General features: G+C 50.3%; 1 protein-coding gene across 1 annotated transcript in view; it reads right to left on the reverse strand.

The window, feature by feature from the left end:
• The window catches only part of LOC132454204 (multidrug resistance-associated protein 1-like), a 30,617-nt gene extending 17,032 nt beyond the window's left edge, over nt 1-13,585 (reverse strand). The window contains exons 1-5 of the mRNA XM_060047424.1: nt 13,114-13,585; nt 8,631-8,807; nt 8,014-8,139; nt 5,705-5,842; nt 3,551-3,707 (exon numbers count right to left, since the gene is read on the reverse strand). Of these exons, the coding sequence (XP_059903407.1) occupies nt 3,551-3,707; nt 5,705-5,842; nt 8,014-8,139; nt 8,631-8,807; nt 13,114-13,155 (640 nt within the window). The 5' untranslated portion in view covers nt 13,156-13,585. The remainder of the gene's footprint in view (nt 1-3,550; nt 3,708-5,704; nt 5,843-8,013; nt 8,140-8,630; nt 8,808-13,113) is intronic.
• Nucleotides 13,586-19,411: the final 5,826 nt, after the last annotated feature.

Genomic DNA, 19,411 nt, shown 5'->3' on the forward strand with positions numbered 1-19,411 from the left:
CCAGTGTCCGGTGGAGGAGGAGGACGGAGGGGGGGAAGTGGAGGAAGGGTGTGTCCCCCTGCAGGCGGCTGTGGCTCCCCACACTCCCCGTCCGGGGCCCGTGCCAGTCCCCCCACACCGCCCGAGGGACTTTTCCACTCACTCTCCCCGTTTAGCTCCCATTAAAACTGACGTCACGCGTCTTGTGTGGACACACTGGATTTCCCGGTTGTTTTCCCGTTTGTCATGAGCCTCTTGGGAAAAACACGGTTTTGGATGTGCTGTTGGAGTCACGTGGTGTGACGACCTGTTTTGGCACCGCGGCGGTGGAACGAGCTCCCCGCTGACGTCAGGACCGCAGCGTTGCCCACCAGCCGAGCCGGAAGGGACTCAAGACTCCCTTGTTCAGAGTTCATCTTGGCTGTATAACCCCCCCCCACAACCCTCTTATTCCCTTACTGTATGTTGTACCTCCTTGCACTTAAAAGTAGTACCTGTGTAGCATCTTATCCTGGCTATCTCTGTTGTGTACGGGGAATGGGTCAACCTAGTGATGGTTAGTGCTTGGCACTTGGTTCTATGAACATCCTTACTGTACCGACAGCGATATGTTTCTCTTTCTTCAGACAAATTTTCTTTTTGTAAATCGCTTTGGATAAAAGCGTATGCTGAATGGCCTCCATATAAATGTTAAAAACCTCCCCCCCCGGAACTCGAGGCTTAACGTCTTAAAGCCGGAGAGCGAGTGTTTATTCAGTGAGCTCCGTCGACGGAGAAAGCAACGCGCGGCACATTCCTTCACACCCTCCTCACTATGGCAAGCCGAGTGTGCCACAATTCGACTTCAATTAAACGCGTTCTGAAACGCCAGCACGCGTGCCCAGAACGCGTTTTGGTTTTCCAGAACGCGTTCCGGCGTTTCAGCGCGCGCGCCCAGAACGCGTTCCGGCGTTTCAGCGCGCGCGCCCAGCGTTTCAGCGCGCGCGCCCAGAACGCGTTCTGGCATTTCAGCGCGCGCGCCAAGAACGCATTCCGGCATTTCCGCGCGCGCGCTCAGAACGCATATTAGCATATTAACAGCACGCGTGCTGTTAATATGCTAATGCGCTCCTCCCCTCAATTTTCTCAGCCAATAGATTTGAGCCGTTTTCCCCTAATCATATGCTAGGGCAAACACACAGACAACATCAGTCGAGACCAGTGGGGTGTTCCACAAAGCCGGTTTTATCACATAACCGGGTAAGTTAACCCAGGGTTTGCTGTAACCCTAGGTTTTCCGTTCCAAAAGGATCACGGTATGTTAGTTGCTATAGCAACATATGCTCTGAATCAAACCTGGTCGGACCAGAGGGGTGTTCCACGAACGGAGGTTTAACAAACACTGAGTTAACGCTGAACTCTAGGTTGATTGACCCTGTGCCGACCAACCCAGAGTTTTCGGTTCCACAGCAGCGGTTATGCATTAGTTCAATCAACTCGGGGTTGGTTAACACAGGGTTGTGCGCGTCCACGCCAAACTTAAAAAGACGTGATGTATGGATCATGGAAACCCTGATCGATATGGCGAAACGGGCCGCTTATTTCAATGAAATGGAACTCCAGGTTCTCCTGGAGAGCTATGACGAGGAGAAGGACATTATCACAAGAAAAGGGAACGCTAAAACCTCTGGAACCCGGAGAACCAAAGCCTGGCAGCGGATCGCTGACCGCGTAAATGCGTTAGTTACACGTCAAAAGCATGATCCTTAATATTTGAGCCATGAATATATAAATATCCCAGTTAAGCATTCTTAAAGATCCTACCACATAACCCCTTTCTTCTAAAACAACATGTACTCCGATTGCTTCCAAGCGGTCAGAGGATCAAGTATAAAAATGAAGTATAAAAAACATACAAACTGGTAAGCTTTTCCCACCATCGTATTGGTATAAATTTAAATAAGCCATTTTTTTAAGCCAATCGTGAAAAGGCCGACAGTCGGCAGACTGGATCTGGCCCTCAAATTGTCTTGACCCCGGTGGAGGAGCTGTTAATAAACATAAATTCAGGGCGCCCTGGCATGGAGGGGGTAGCCTACCTGGAGGTACCTACCACCTCAGAGAGTCATGGGCCATACACACTGGTTGAATGTAGGTTTTTGTGTTTTCTTGTATTTTAGATTTTTTTTGCCTTCGAAGTAACACATGCAAACCGTGTGCTTGCCACAGCGCATACTAGGCCTATTCCAAATGTTTCTTTTTTTGGTAACTGGGTAGAAAACCTAAAAGTGACAATTCATCAACTTCACAGATCAAGATGGATCAGTGCTTGTAATGAAGCCGCCGGCTACGATCGAATATTCTCCAGTGGATGCAAGTCCGTTAGGACTATTTTATACTTTATGTTGTAAATGCCTCTCGGCATAGTACTCAGACAATATTGCTCTTTGTATGATAGGAGGCCGATACAAATCTTGGATGGGTCATCTGAAACGACTGTGATGTGCTCAGCATCTCCAGCATTATAGCCTAGATAAAACTACCATTTGAAAAAAACGGAGGGCTACGCAAATAGTCTGGAGTGAACTGAGGCCAGGTCCTCGATTGGTAGTGTTGGCTATGCAAGGCTATTTAAATATATTAAAGATTTGCGCGAGAATCTATATCTCTCCACTCCAGCAAAAAGTCATCCAATATGCCAAGATGTCGAGCCGTGGTCTTATCAATCGCTCCCGGTGGATTGCACGTATAATTTGCGCTCTGATATCAGCAGTTCACTCATCAAAAGGGCATGCCATTGTGAACACATGAAATCTGCGGTGAACGCCGGTTGAAATACCCAAAACCGGGTTATGTTTCAAACTTAACCTGCGCAAAACCTGGTCCGACCAGGTTTGATTCAGAGCATATGTTGCTATAGCAACTAACATACCGTGATCCTTTTGGAACGGAAAACCTAGGGTTACAGCAAACCCTGGGTTAACTTACCCGGTTATGTGATAAAACCGGCTTTGTGGAACACCCCACTGGTCTCGACTGATGTTGTCTGTGTGTTTGCCCTAGCATATGATTAGGGGAAAACGGCTCAAATCTATTGGCTGAGAAAATTGAGGGGAGGAGCGCATTAGCATATTAACAGCACGCGTGCTGTTAATATGCTAATATGCGTTCTGAGCGCGCGCGCGGAAATGCCGGAATGCGTTCTTGGCGCGCGCGCTGAAATGCCAGAACGCGTTCTGGGCGCGCGCGCTGAAACGCTGGGCGGGCGCGCTGAAACGCCGGAACGCGTTCTGGGCGCGCGCGCTGAAACGCCGGAACGCGTTATGGAAAACCAAAACGCGTTCTGGGCACGCGTGCTGGCGTTTCAGAACGCGTTTAATTGAAGTCGAATTGTGGCACACTCGGCTTGCCATACCTCACAGGAAACCATAGGCACCGGCCTCCGAGTGGGACGACGCAGGAGGAAGTGAATCACGCCACTTCCTCCAAAAGGGAAAGTCGTACCGAGCGTTGAAAACCACAGAGAGGCCCTCGCGGGAATCTGTTGTCCGCCGACGTCAGGTTTACACAATCTGTGTGACGGAAGCGGTTCAACCGCGCTCCGCGTTCCCCTCTCTCTCCCCTACCTTCTCAGTGCCGGTCTTCCCCTGGGAGCGCTGGTCAGCGAAACACACCAGGACGAGCTGGGCCAGCTGCAGGGTGAAGTAGGAGAAGAAGGCCAGGAAACGGACCACGTCGGAGCCGATGCCCTGAGAGAGGAGGAGGAGGTCAGAGACCGGGAGAGAGTCAACATCTGCTGCTGCAATGGAAACCCAGCGCTGAAAACCAGGATCATTAGGGGAGGGGGGGGTGGGTGGGGGGGGGGGGGGGGGGGGACTCTGCCACTAAATAAAACGACAATGGAAAGTTTTTTCCTATATTGCGACAATCAAGTTGTAATCATGGTTGACGATTGTTTGTGTTGTTCTATCATCTCTTTCCACATCGCCGACGTGGTCTGCAGGGCAATTTTCTTTTTATCAGTATGGGCACGCACAGAGTTTCGCAACACAGACGTGTACCCTGTATTACAAAACGCCCCCTTCGGCTTTCCCCTAAATACTCATCGAACAGCCAGACAAAGTTTACACTCAGAGATCCGACGCGATAAAAACGACTTATTCTGAACAGTGGGGCTGAATCAGGGCAAAACCCCAAGTCAGTTTAACGACCATCCTTATGTCAATGAAATGGCAGAAAAAGCAGTCAGTCACTGACGGCCTGCGTCTGTAAATAGCCGGGCTGCGGTCCCGACCTCACTTTAAATCGCAGGAGAAGCCGTACGCCACAATATTAACCGCTCGACATTTGGTGCAGCGTGGGATGCACATGTTATTTTGGACGTAAAGAAACAGTGGGATTGGTCGCAGTGTTGTTGACTTCCCCCTAACCACGGCGCAGTATTGGTTATAGGGGAAGGCCAGGGTCATAGTAAACAGGACGGGGCGAGAAACAAACATCCTACTGCAGCGTTGATGGGCCGAGAGAGAGAGAGAGCAGGAGAGAGAGAGAGAGAGAGAGAGCGAGAGAGAGAGAGAGAGAGAGAGAGAGAGAGAGAGAGGGGGGGGGGGGGAGAGACAGAGAGAGAGAGAGAGAGAGAGAGAGAGAGAGAGAGAGAGAGAGAGAGAGAGAGAGGGAGAGACAGAGAGACCAAGGGGGTTGAGGCAGAGTACAATCCCACACAGAGAAAACGGCCGGTGAGTTTGGGTTTGGGTCTGTGTGGGCGAGGTAATGTGGGTCAGCCTGTGTACAAACGGGGTCTGACAACATGAACTCGCTCAACTCGGGTCGTGGGTGTCGTGATCATGAGAAAAAGTTCCCTTTTAGACTCTGATTCCTCGTAGTAAAAGCTGGTTTTGCTGCGACATGTCGGTGTGCACTCCCGAGTCAACAGAGTGCCGCCACAGTGGGCTCTACCACCAGTAGCTGGAGTTATACTGGAGACCGCCATTGAAAAGCCTCCCAGTCCAATAAACACCAGACGTCAGCCTCTTGACAGATGTCGGCGGTCGATCACGTTTCAATAGTGCACACATCTGCGTTTAGAATTCGTATGGTTTTGGTTAAATATACGTCCATCCACGTTAAATGCATGGACTGGGGTGTGTGTGCTCACTGCGCTGACAGGCATTAAACACAGTGGGGACCTCTCTGGTCTGAGCTGCTCCTTTGTGTCTCCACACGGCCATCATTACGATCCCCCCCGGGGGTTGGAGATCGAGCCGTTGGCGACAATAAAACACACATATGGATGCTGCGCTTCCGTGTGAGGGAGTGTTTTTTTTATAGACTGCAGGTCCACCTCAGCTGCCCCCCTCTTAACTGCACTCCCAAATAGAAACCCAACCCGTAGTAGAGCTATGATTGCAGTCGGATTCGCAGGAAGGAAGGAACGTCTTAAATAAAACACAGACACACTGGAGCAGAGTTGTCGGTGTGGCTCTCAAGAGGTCGGTTAACTCGCTGTTCCTCTGGTTAACGCTGAGGAGACGACATTAGAAACACACCGTGGCACGGAGGAGTCCTGTGTCTAGACTGTGGGTCGGTTACACTGAAACTAGACATTGGCACACGCGACTTAAGTCCTCGACTTCCAGGGTCACCTGGTGCTAATGCATCTAAAGTGTACATTCACACCAACATAATACTAATGCAAAGGTGTGCTACAGGGCAGTGCATGCAGCCTTAGGTTCCACGTGGCTCATACCTCGTCCAGTGCCAACTGGATCTTGGCTCTGAGTGGGACCAGGGAACAGACCACGGCCAGGACCCAGAAGAGGAAGAGGAACACGGAGGAACGACATCCTCGCAGCCGCTCTAGCTGGATGATGAATAAGGCCAGGATCTGGACACACACAGGGAGATGGACAGACAGACGTCAATCATTGCAATGAGGTGTATTAATGAAGTGTATTTGTCCCTGGTAAATCACTTACAAACAAAAACGGTTTGAATGCTTGGTCTTTTTAATGCCTGTGCAGATTTGAATCCCGCAGCTAGAAGGTAAGTGTAGTGTTGTCCTACCAATTTTCTTTCTCAACACTCAGTGAGCCTATAGGAGCAATGAGCTTGACTCCAAAAAAAGGATTGACTCCAAAGGATTATTCAAAGTTTGAGATTATTTAGTCGGGCCAGTCCTAATTGCAAATGCACCAATACCTGCCACCCAACCCACGGTGCTTTTCCACTGCCCTCGGAGTAAACGGAGACATGCATCTCAGTTGTTTAACTTCTGTGCAGGCGCCTTGCACACAGATGGCCTCTGCTGGACTCACGCCCTTGTGGCTTCACCCCTTGATATAATAAAATAAATAATGACCGGTGAAGAATCTAAATTTAGCCTGTTGGAAGCAAAGCAGTTCATGAAAGGTCCGTATCCCTAGAAACACAGTGTTGTTGTCAACAGGTCCCAGAAAATGTACACTCTGCTAAATGACATCTTCTCTCCAGCTCTGTTCTTAGCCCATCGCTATACGGCGAGCAGGGGAATTCTGAAACGCTTGATATTCAACCCCAAAATAACCAATGATCCGGTGCAAGGACACCACTGTCTGCGCCTCTCCAGAGGAACCAGGCACTTTTTTCTCAGTGGTTTCTGAACCATAATTGTCCCTGTTTAAGCTCATGGTCAAGTGAGATGTCACTTTGCAATTGCCAGCTCATCCCCGAGCTGGGAGGAAGTTGGTTTGGGTTGCTCAACTGTTACCATGTTGATGGTGCTGGGATGAGCCGTGATTCAGACAGTGTCCTGCCGACACAGTGCACTCCAGTAAACTAGTGGCCTCATGGCCGGGGAGCTCGGTACACACTGTGGTGTTGACTGTTCAATGTTCAATGTCAATACCCCGGAGGGTGAACCTTAACCTAATTGAGTGTGCATCGATCTCCCGATGGCTCAATCTCAACCGCGGTCTGGCTCAACGTTGTGCGCTGCACACAGCGAGAGATCCTTCGGCTGATTGCTGCAACGCTTCATAGCTTGAAGGCTCCTCTTCTGAATCGGCACCGATGCCATATTTCCCACGGTAAAGTTAAAAGTACCGTACTGCCTGAGTGTTCACGTAGCATCGGCATGAAGAGCCTAAGATAGGTCAACATCAAGACCCTTGTTCAGATCGGCCCCGTCCTGTCCAACGGGGACTTGACACGCTGCTGTAAACCACCAGCGTGTTTGTAGAAGGATAGTGGGTGGAACTTCAGCACATCACTAGGCCCCTGTTACAACGCCCTCCCTTGTAATTACATCGGAAACACGTTGCGCTGTGGGAGTGTTCTCATGGTCTCCAGCGATTAGTCACTGCCCGGCACAGACTTTTCTTCCGATTAGTGCCAAAAGTCTGAGGGTTGACTTTTACTCCTCCAAAACCCTTCCCCCTTCGCTGTGACTCTTACCTCTTCCCGGAAATTAAGCTCCACCTTAATAAAAGGGAGGTCTCTGAGTTTTTCCTTCTCGGCCAAACACGCGTTGATGTTTGCTCAGTCTGAGTCTGGGGTGGGCTGTGCTGTCTGTAGTTCTGCTCTTTGCCGGCTTCAGGCCACAGACGATACGTTTTACCTCCATCACCGCCTTCAGTCTCCGCTCTGCAGACCCTTAACTGTTATAAACTACATCACTCCTACACACAGAATGAGCACCTTTTAATCCAGGTTCTTCTGATACACACCGCCCCTGCTGCTTCCCTTCTACCTCCAGGACAGTTCCCCCCCCCCCCCCTCGAGCTAAGAGAGGGCCCTCCTTAGTTAGATATGATTCAATCCGTACGCAAAATTACAGAGGGGAGCAGGAAAAGTAAAGGCAATCTTTGTCAACACTGGTCCCAGAGTCCACGGCTCAGATTGTAGACGAGCCCTGCCCTGCATAAATAATGTCCTGAAATCCACCCGGCCTCCACCCCATAATCAGTCCCCCCCCCCCGACCCCGCGGCAGCCTGCTGGGCCGGGGAGGATGAAGGTGTTGGGGAAGGGAAGACACTGGGAGAGGAGCAGGGTTCGGTTTTCATGGGATGTGTTCGTACCACGGTCACGCTGCGCACGATGGGGCTGAGCAGGAACACCATGTGCTGGTGGATCTCCCCGCTCCGCTCCAGCAGGATGTAGAAGAACTCCACGAAGCCGAAGGAGGCCAGCAGGAAGCCCAGCACCTAGCAGGGACACACAGACACACAGACACACAGACGGACAGTTAACCAGAGGAGGAACCGGACAGACCGATAACCAGAGAATGAACCAGACAGACAGTTCACCCGAGAATGAAGCAGACGGACAGACAGATAACCAGAGAGTGAACCGGACAGACAGACTGTTAACCAGAGAATGAAGATTCTTCCATTCATGAACACATTCACACACTGACGGCGGAGTCAGCCACGCAGGGCGACAGCCAGCTGGTCAGGAGCAGTCAGGGTGAGGCGTCTCGCTCAGAGACACCTCGACACACACGCTAGGAGGAGCCGGTGGTCGAACTAGCGACCTCCTGGATACCAGCCGACCCGCTCTACCTCCCGAGCCACGCGCCTCCAACCCACCCATCACCCACAGAGTCTAACGTCCCCAACACAAGCTCAATGCGGCGCTCTCTAAACTCCGACCTTAATGAACAGTTTGGTCGAGAGTTGAACGAGGAGTTCCTCACCATCTTGGCGGTGCACAGGCAGGAGATGCGGATGCGTCCGTTGCCATGGCAGTAGAGGTGCAGGCAGTAGAAGGGGGCCAGCAGCCAGAGGTACACACAGGGCACCCACACCAGCACCGTGTTCTGGAAACAGTGGGTGAGGTCGGGGCTGGCTGTGTACCACGTGCGGTTCCAGTCCTGGGGCAGAGAACAATAGGGAGGGGGCGGGCAGGGGTCAGACGGGAGGCTGAGCTTTATTGAAGTTTATTGAAGTCGGCGAAGCTCAGGAAAGGTAAGAAGGCTGCTGGGATTCTTTTGCAAATTGAGAAACAAAAGCAGCCTGGTGCTCGCGTAAAAAAAAATTGGCGCTTTTGCAGATCACACACACACACACACACACACTGCCCGAGCGTGTGTTTGTGTGTCAGTGTCTGTGCGTGTGCGTGTGCGTGTGTGTGTGTGTGTGTGTGTGTGTGTGTGTGTGTGTGTGTGTGTGTGTGTGTGTGTGTGTGTGTGTGTCTGTGTGTCTGTGCGTGTGAGGGAGACAGAGTTTAAACTGGAAGAAAGAAGTTTCTCTTTTTAAAAAAGCTGAGTCAGGTTAAATTTTTTCTCTGAAGTTTGTTTCCAAATTCTCCCATTTGAGGAATAACTGTCAACACCTTCTCCTCTGAGGTCGCCGCCCATCCTGATACCTTACCTTAAAAAGCAGCTAAAAAGTTGATAGCAGGAGCTATGTTACCCAATTGAAGGACAGATGTGAGATTGAGGTAATGCTGCTCCCTCCAAAACGTTGCGTACCATAAAAGCGCCCAAAATACTGACAGGCAATGTCACCTGTTGTTTTCTCCCTCTCCTTGTTTATCACCTCTGTGGCCTAAAGTCGTGTGGCTCTGTGGGCCAGACAGGCCTGTGGACGGTCACAGGAAGCAGGGGAAGGTTAAAGAGTGGTGGTGAGGCGAGCCCAGTCTGTGTAGACTCCCTGGGGGGATAGGGAAGGGCCACCACAGGCCACCGTATCAACGTCGGCATGCAACGCCAAGCCAGCAATAGTCCTGACGGTCAGACACAACCGGCTGGGGCCACTCGGTCGCTATCTAACCTGTCCTTTAGCTCCGGGCCCAGACTCTTATCCTGGCTATCTCGGTTGTATACGCGGAATGGGTTAACCTAGCGATTGTTGGTGCTTGGCTGCACTTGGTTCTATGAACATCCTTACTGTATCGACACTGAAAGCGATGTATTGTTTCCCTTTCTTCTGACAAATGTACCTATTGTAAGACGCTTTGGATAAAAGCGTCTGCTAAATGCCCTGAATGTAAATGCAAATCCTGCTGCCGGTGATGGTGGGAAACTGATGCCTTAAGGTATCGATTCAGGGGATCCACCGAAGAGAAGGGCAAGAGGAGCCAGCTGTTGTCTTCAATGGAGCCGGTGTTGTACAATCGTGACCGCGCATCACTTATGGTCACTTACCGGACACAAACGTAGCATTGCCGATTCGATCCTAATGTCACGATATACGTAATGAAAGCAGCGTCTTGTACCCGCTGTAGGTCCGTGCTACTGTTCTCTCAAAGGGCAACGCTGGAACCGAATCCCCCCAGCTCCTGAATGACTTGAGAGTCCCTGCGTGGGAGGCTCTCACACGGCCGTCTGATTGCTGCGGTCCGCTGCAGGCCCGGTCGCAGGTGTACACAACACTTTATCTAAAGAAATCTGACTTGTCACACAAACACTAAAGCCTTTCTTGCACAATTTGCTCACTGTTTATCTTGTTCCTCGCCCCTGGCTCGGGTTATTACGGTGAACTATCACAGACAGGTTATTTGGAAAGCGGTCAGGGGGCTATTTTTACCGTGGGGCATAGTGGCGAGGGGGTGTGAGATGGAGGAGAGGGAGGGCTCCTGTACTCTGAAGATAAAACAGTATATTATATTCAGTATAAACTACAGTCCGGTTTCACATTGCGAATGCAAACGTGATACTTTAATAAGAGTGGTCCCGGTGCCACTGCTTTCATCAACGTTGCCGTGCTGACAGGGTTGTTGTCATGCCGATTGGGTTGTTGCCATGGTCCTTATTCATGGTGATAACGCAGAAAGATGAGGTCTGGGCATTTACAGGACCCTTATCCCGTGATCCAGGTTTTGTAATAAAATGCTTCAGCTAAATGTTGCAGGGTTATTAAAAAGGTTTTTTAATTTAAATTTGGCACTCCCTTACATTTTTGTAAGGGTTCCAAGTGTGGAATTGTGGGAATTTGAATCTCCCATGAGACACTGATGAACAGCGATAGGGCGATACTCATCACCTCGGCTCCTAAGTTGTTCTTGCCTCAACTGGAATTGAGTCATTGACGATTGCTGACTCCACTAATTGTTCTGCAGAAACACAGAATCACAGATTCTACCTTGTTTCTCACATCGTCTTCAGCTTTGTAAACTGTAACATGCTACAGAAATATAACAGCCTATTGAACTGTAACAGGCTATTGAACTGTGACAGCCTATTGAACTGTAACAGGCTATTGAACTGTAACAGGCTATTGAACTGTAACAGTCTATTGAACTGTAACAGGCTATAGATCTGTAACAGGCTATTGAACTGTGACAGCCTATTGAACTGTAACAGGCTATAGATCTGTAACAGTCTATTGAAGACAACCGTAAAGACTGAAGGTACGTACGCTGCCTGAGGCTGGCACGGGAGCATACCCAGCCCTGTTGTGTGACTGCCGATGCTCTTGGCTTTGGACATGACTTTCCAGTGGTTTAGCTGCTCCACCAAATTAGGCTGGACCTTGTGTCCATCGCCTGCCTTATTGTCTCTACTTTTACCAGCATAGCAATCTTAGTGTGTTTCAGATGCAGAGTGGTAGAATGAGCTATTGTCAGTCTGTTCTAAGTCCTGAGCAGTCTCAGGGTCACCTCGTACATTGAGGTCTTCACGCAAGAAAGCAGCGCTGATTGCAAAGCCCTCAGCAGAAATACAGGCATGAACACACCAGGTGCATCTGGTGCCATGGCGACATGGTGACACACTAGTTCATCTCAGAACTGTCTTGTTCAGGAAATGGATCTGTGTTGGTTCTGGATTTACAGAACATTCATCCAAGGCTTAAAACCCGGACGGGAGCATCTTAGTGCCAGTGTGTACTGTTGTCATTTGGAGAATTATAATTTAGTAGAAGGAAGAGGAAATGGTTTCACTGGTTTTAAAAAAATCTATCAGAAAGGTTGGCCTACTATGTTCTCTTTAATATCAAGCATACAACCAAAACATTTACCTCCTTCCTGCATGGACCTAAAACTACTTCACAGCTGTACAGTTAACGTCTATAGGTGGTGCTGTTTAAAGTACAGGCTGCATTCGACCGAGGGCAGGAAGAGAATATGTGTCTAAGTAACAAGAGCTATTCTTAGATTGAGTAAAAGGGCGCGAGAGAGAGAGATGGAGAGAGTTGGAAAGAGAGACAGAGAGTTGTTGGAGAGAGGAACAGTGAGAGACAGAGAGAGAGAGAGAGAGACAGAGAGAGAGAGAGAGAAAGAGAGAGAGAGAGAGAGACAGAGAGAGAGGGAAAGAGATAGAGAGAGAGAGAGAGAGAGAGAGAGAGAGAGAGAGAGAGAGAGAGAGAGAGAGAGAGAGAGAGTTAGAGAGAGAGAGAGAGAGAGAGAGAGAGTGAGGGAGAAAGAGCGAGAGAGAGTTAGAGAGAGAGAGAGAGAGAGAGAGTGAGAGAGTTTGAGAGAGTAAGAGAGAGAGAGAGAGAGAGAGAGAGAGAGAGAGAGAGAGAGAGAGAGAGAGAGAGAGAGAGAGAGAGAGAGAGAGAGAGAGAGAGACACTGAGAGCGAGCTGAAGCAGAAGCCACCTGGGGTAGTGTGGCCCTCTGCCATGTTCCTTGTTTAAAGTGGAGATTGAGAAGGTTGAAGTTTGCAGGAAGCTCACAGAGTGCCTAAAAGTGGTCACGCAGCAGAACGATCACATTGCGTATCACTCTGAATCATATGTCATGCTGGTCTGGCTCACGTCAGAGGTTGCTTTAGCATTAACGTCCGACCTGCAGAGCCCACATCAGACAGCGCCGGGCTTTGTAGGGCACCGGGGTTCCCCAATAGATTTGCAGGGCTGCCAAATGACCATTAAAGCGACTGTACATTATGTTCAGGTCTTTTACTCTGTACATTATGTTCTGCAAGTTATTAGGACTTACTTCTATCGCCAACGATCACAATCTCAACAATGTTGGTGCTCTTTGCCTTGCCCATTTGAAGATCAATAAGGCTCGATACGTTTTAACAAACGGGTGTTAATACTTATTGTATTAACACAGTTAAGTGTTAAATGAATCTCTGTACATTAATATGCATGCATTCAGCTAAACATAGTCCATAGACGCACAGGAATCCAAAGTAACACATACACCGAACACGACCAGGCCTAAGGTTTGCTCGCTGTATTTGAGCAGGGGGTCTCTGGAGGAGACACCCCCATCCCAAAGTCCACTCACCCACAGTGGGTCCAGGCCACTGAGTTTGCAGAAGGTGTCCATCCACAGGCTCCTTCCTTCCTTTCCGGTGATCCACGACCTATCTCTCTCTCCGAGGGTACTGGCTCCTAGTCCACACTCAGTCAGTGAGCATGTGTGTGTGAGTGTGTGTGTGCTGCTGGGAACGAGAGAGACGGTATGTTTGCCCTTTTCCTCTCTTCCTCTCTCTCTCCCTCTCTCTCTCTCTCTCAGTGAAGGTAGTGTGTCTCGAACTTTGAGCTTTTCTGCTTTTCCTCAGGATGGCACACTCTGGGATTTTATTAGGGTGTGTGAGTGCTTCTCCATAAAAAGTCAAATGTTTCCCTGCTGAGTACAACACTGCTGTTTTGTGAATGAAACTCTATCACTGTCTCGCTGCTGCTCTGATCTCCTTCTCCCAGAGATCCTGTGTCCTTCTGACTCTACCTCTGCCTGGCTGCTGTTTATGAGTGTGGCTCCTCGCTGGGTGGGAGGAAGTCTCTCTCTCCTCTCTCTCTCTCTCTCTCTCTCTCTCTCTCTCTCTCTCTTCTCTCTCTCTCTCTCTCTCTCTCTCCTCTCTCTCTCTCATTTTTCTATCCCACATCTGCTGCTGCTGGATCTCGATCAAAACAACTAAGCCCCTCCCTCAGCGTGATGACAATATTACACCCAGCGTCACTCCGCCCACTTCTATGCACCCTCTCCCCCCTCCTCCCCCCTCCTCCCCCCTCCTCCCACTCCTCCCCAAAAGTAATACCTCTCCTTCCCCGACCACAGACCTGTTTTCTAAAAGTCTCCACAGAGGAAGGCTGCCTGAAGAAGAGTTCCAGACCCATCCCTCTGGTGGCCTGTTTCTCCTCCTCTGGTGGCCTGTTTATCCTCCTCTGGTGGCCTGTTTCTCCTCCTCTGGTCGCCTGTTTCTCCTCCTCTGGTCGCCTGTTTCTCCTCCTCTTTAGGCCATTTTCTCCTCTGGTCGCCTGTTTCTCCTCCTCTGGTGGCCTGTTTCTCCTCCTCTGGTGGCCTGTTTCTCCTCCTGTGGTGGCCTGTTTCTCCTCCTCTGGTCGCCTGTTTCTCCTCCTCTGGTCGCCTGTTTCTCCTCCTCTGGTCGCCTGTTTCTCCTTCTCTGGTGGCCTGTTTCTCCTCCTGTGGTCGCCTGTTTCTCCTCCTCTGGTGGTGGCCTGTTTCTCCTCCTCTGGTAGTGGCCTGTTTCTCCTCCTCTGGTCGCCTGTTTCTCCTCCTCTGGTCGCCTCTTTATCCTCTTCTGTAGGCCTGTTTCTCCTCCTCTGGTGGTGGCCTGTTTCTCCTCCTCTGGTCGCCTGTTTCTCTTCCTCTGGTGGTGGCCTGTTTCTCCTCCTCTGGTGGCCTGTTTCTCCTCCTCTGGTGGCCTGTTTCTCCTCCTCTGGTCGCCTGTTTCTCCTCCTCTGGTGGCCTGTTTCTCCTCCTGTGGTTGCCTGTTTCTCCTCCTCTGGTCGCCTGTTTCTCCTCCTCTGGTCGCCTGTTTCTCCTCCTCTGGTCGCCTGTTTCTCCTCCTCTGGTCGCCTGTTTCTCCTCCTCTGGTCGCCTCTTTATCCTCTTCTGTAGGCCTGTTTCTCCTCCTCTGGTGGTGGCCTGTTTCTCCTCCTCTGGTCGCCTGTTTCTCTTCCTCTGGTGGTGGCCTGTTTCTCCTCCTGTGGTGGCCTGTTTCTCCTCCTCTGGTGGCCTGTTTCTCCTCCGTTGGTGGCCTGTTCCAGCTCCTCTAGTGTTATAGGTATTAGTCTGAGCAGCGGGCCTGAGCTGTATTTACACACATCGCTATGGACACGCTAGGCTCAACATTCCAGCGAGGACGCGTGAACCCCGATAGAACAAATACTCCTTTACAGTCAAAGCCATCAATCATTCAGAGGGTTGATCCGAGCGTACGCTGTCATACCGTTGCGTCAATCATGACTCCATCACGTCCGGTCTATCGATCAGTCAGATGCAATCATCCTCTGAGTCATCGACGATCAAACTAGTGATTCGACGACTGCTCCAGGCGAGCTGGCTGTCCCCTTGCGTGGGTGACTCCGCCGTCGGTGTGTGAATGTGTGCATGAACGGGTGAATGTGAGGCAATATTGTAAAGCGCCACTCGTGAGAAAAGCGCGGTATAAATGCGGTCCAGTTACCGTTTACTATCTGAAGAACAGAAAGTGTCCTCCTGCAGAGTGTGCTTCTGGAGGGCATCATCACGGTGATGGTCAGCCTGGTCCAGAACCCAAAAAATTCTGCACATCTGCTGCAGAGGAAAGAGTGACAGTGAGGAGGGCATCACGGCCCCCACCACAGGGGAGAAACATGGAAAGTTGGGCACAGGCCGGACCACCTGCCGGTTCGGTTGTCTAGCCACATTCAAACACAAAGTTATTATTCTGCTCTTTTTCTTCTAATGACTCATGGTTATATTTTGGTATTTTGGTGTTTTTTGTTTTTCCTTTAGGTTTTCCCCTCCACGCAGAAGCGCTCCGTCTGCTGAAGTCCCCGGTGCAAAACCCGCACAGGGTAGGGAGCGAACGGGCAGAAGGGGCTGACTCTGAAGAGGGGTGACATGTGGAATAACAACAGAAAGAAAAGTTCTGTTTACATTCACGTTTACATTCAGGGCATTTAGCAGACGTTTTTACCCAAAGCGACATACAATAAGTACATTTATGTATCCACAACAATATATCTCTGTCGGTACAGTAAGGATGTTCATAGAACCAAGTGCCAAGTACCAACAATCTCTAGCTTAACCCATTCCCCGTGTACAACAGGGATACCTAGGATAAGATGCTACACAACGCCTTGTACTATTTTTAAGTGCAATGACGTACATGCATAAGTGCGTGGAAGGGAAGGGAGGGGGTGGCTATGCAGAGTCCAGGTGAGCTCTGAACAAGTGAGTCTTGAGTCTTTTGCTTGTTGGTCTCATTGTGTTTTTGGAGGACGCCCTTAAAAAGACAAACCAAACCGCATGAATTGGATTGAGTGCTGTCAGGACCAGGATGTGTGAGGGGTATAGATAGATGGTCATGTATAGGGTGGTGGTGGGTATGGAGTGTGTGAGTAAGAGGAGACTCTGGGACACTCTGTATGCAGTCAGAAATAGGGTTAATGAAAATGTCGTTTCAGGACAACCTCACAGCAGAGCCGGATGGTGGATACCAGAGCACATCACGGCGTCAAAAACAACAGCTCACAGAGTTCAGCGGGTTATGGCTGGAGTTTCATTCGCTACACAGCTCAACAGTTTATGTTTCCTCCTGGTATTCACGACGGCCGTGGCCCGCGACAGCGCTAACATCCATCGCTCGAGGGCCTCGTCCAAACAAAAGCCAACCTCCGTGCCCTTCTCCCTGACATTCAGAGGGACTCGTGTCTCATGCCCACAAACGAGGGAGTTCGTTGTGGGGAGCGACGGGACGACCAGCTCAATAACAGAGCAACGCACCGCAGCCAAAATGGTGGGCGGAAGCTCGGGCCGCTGGGTGACGTAGGAGACGATGACAAAGTCCACAGTTCATCTTTTGTTCTAATTGGAGACCGGTCGGGGAGTGGGTGGGAGAACGGTATGTGTAAAGCTGGGCTTAAAAATAACCCTTTCATTTGGGAAGTTGGGAGCGTTGCGGTGGAGTGTTTGTCTTCACTAATTCACACCACGCGGGCCGTGACGTCCGAGTGGGGACAGAGACTGTAAAGGAAAGATCTCATTTGATCATTTCAGATGGAGAACATACGCCATAGCAGAAGACCAGACCTTCTGGTGGGCGGTAGATTAGTCACCACACTATTTTGGTGAATATAAATATGTTTTCCTGAAGACCAAAACATTACACTATTAAAGTCATAAAGCAGTTGTAAAACACATTTTACTCCCTTCCATACACGTAACATTGATTTGTTTCGAAAATCCTACTCCGAGTTAATCGCAATAGTTTCGATTAATAGGACCCATTGAACATAAAGTCTTGGCTGTCTGCACATTCTGTCCCTGTGGGGCGTCAGGAATATAAGTTACCCCCAGGGCTCCAACGCAGGCCTCTGATTGGACGCTATAGTGAGTTTAATGCCCTTCTTGTTTCCAAAATAAACAAAACCCGAGGCTGGGCTCATTTCAAATGATCAGACCCACAAGAGAACCCCAGCTGTGCTTCAGTCACTGGAGCCTTCTGTAGTGGATTGCGTAATGCAGCACGCAGAGACCAACGTGCACATTACATACCATTAAGTGCACGACCGCAACGTCCCCCGACGTGAACGCATGTGCCCGTGCATTGCACATACATTTTGCACAATAACACAAAGCCTGCAAGCCCCTGTAAACAGCGCAGGTTGGATAGTGTACGCTGCAGACTGTAAACACACGCACATAATGAGCGTCTAGCCTGGTAAAGGAACACAACAACCTCTCCCGCCCCTCGCTGGCCAGACAGCAGACTGTTTACCCGCCGGGGAGAGGAGCAGCGAGGGGCAGCGGCGGGCTGCGGGCCCCCGGCTGGCCCCCGGCTGGCCCCCGGCCGGCTGCGGTGGTGCCAGGCCCGTAGTACCGGGGATCAGGGAGGTGTCGGGGCCCGGCCGGCCGCGGGGGAGGCAGCGGTCCCCAGCCCGCGGTACCGACCGCGGCCACCCATTCCGGGTCACCTCCACTTCCCCTGGCCCCTGGCCGCTAGCCGGGAGAGGGAAAAACAGTCTAGTCAAAATAATGGTGTCATTTTGGGTACGTTTGAGCAACAGGGGGATATATTTAGCGGCAGCTCGGCGCAGAAGGGAGGGGCCACGAAACAGATTAGGCAACGGGCGGACAAAATACATTTTCTTTTTGCTTTGCTTTTAAAATAAACGCTCTTAAATCAGTGGAGTGGTTCCAAGCGCAGGCAGTAAATCTGACTGCGGGCTGCAGATGCAGGCAATTATAACCGGGCTACGTCTTCTGCTGTTCCCCCTCACCCCCCCCCCCCCCACCCCTGATACCCCCATACTGCTCGCCACCCCTCACCCGCCGTTTCACTCAGGAGCTCTTCCTGTCTCTAGCAGGAAGCTACGCTTTACGTCTGGGCTTGAAAACCCACCGGAAGATTATGCCATGTATGTGAAGGTGGAGTATTAGGAGTGTAGTGTGTGTGTGCGTGTGTGTGCGTGTGTGTGTGTGTGTGTGTGTGTGTGTGTGTGTGTGTGTGTGTGTGTGTGTGTGTGTGTGTGCGACTGCGTGTGTGTGTGTGCACGCATGGATGCACACATTTGTATGTTTGTGTGTGTGTGTGTGTGTGTGTGTGTGTGTGTGCGTGTGCGCGTGCGCGTACGTACGTGTGTGTGTGTGTGTCTGGGCTCGTGCACGTCTGATATGTCACAGCGTAGTGCCGTAGGCTCAGAGTATGTACCACCTCGTCTCCTTGGCAGCTTCAGCTGCAGCTCTCTCATTCATAAGAAAACAAATACATGCAAACCTTGACAGGAGGCTCTCGTCATAACTCACCCAACCCCCTCGCTGGAGACTAGACTCACACACACTGAGGATTCAACCTGGGAGAAATAAGACTAATCTTCTTGAGTTTACATTTACATTTACATTCAGGGAATGTATAGCAGACGCTTTTATCCAAAGCGACTTACAACAAGTACAACAATATATCGCTGTCTGTACAGTAAGGATGTTCATAGAACCAAGTGCCAAGCAATAACAATAAGTAGGTTAACCCATTCCCCGTATACAACAGAGATAGCCAGGATAAGACGCTGCACTACTAACTACTATAAATAAGTAAAACATACATCAGTGCGTACATTAAGCGCCAGGACGTACAGCATGCAATAAGTGGGAGGTGTGGGAGGGGCTGGCTATGCAGAGTCAAGGTGAACTCAGTGAACTTGCTTGACAATTGACATTGATTGTGGACTTTGCAGTTACACACTTAGAATATCGTTGAGGACTACACCGTCTTAGCTTTTTTTCTCTGTGATTGCCCAGCAGTTCCTCCCACTTCAGTCGGCAGCTCAAATCTCTTCCTAAAAAAATCCCCCCCACAAGCCAAACCTCAGACACACTAAATACACTTGTTCCCTTTCAGACAAAGTATACGTTTGCTGCTGCGCTTCCAACCATGAGGTGTTGATGATGAGCCGGGCTGGGATTGGCTCCCAGAGGGAAGCCATCGCTGTCCAGCCGGTGGTTTAGAACAAAGTTATTTAGTCCAATTAGAATCGTCTCTAACCGTCCGTCACTCACCTGAGTCTGAAGGGAATGTTTTAACAAAGTAGAAAAACATATGTACTTGTTTATCTTGGGTCCTGCTTGTTTTTTT

The sequence above is a fragment of the Gadus macrocephalus genome, chromosome 3 (genome assembly GCF_031168955.1).
Source record: "Gadus macrocephalus chromosome 3, ASM3116895v1".
In the NCBI taxonomy this organism is placed as follows: domain Eukaryota; kingdom Metazoa; phylum Chordata; class Actinopteri; order Gadiformes; family Gadidae; genus Gadus; species Gadus macrocephalus.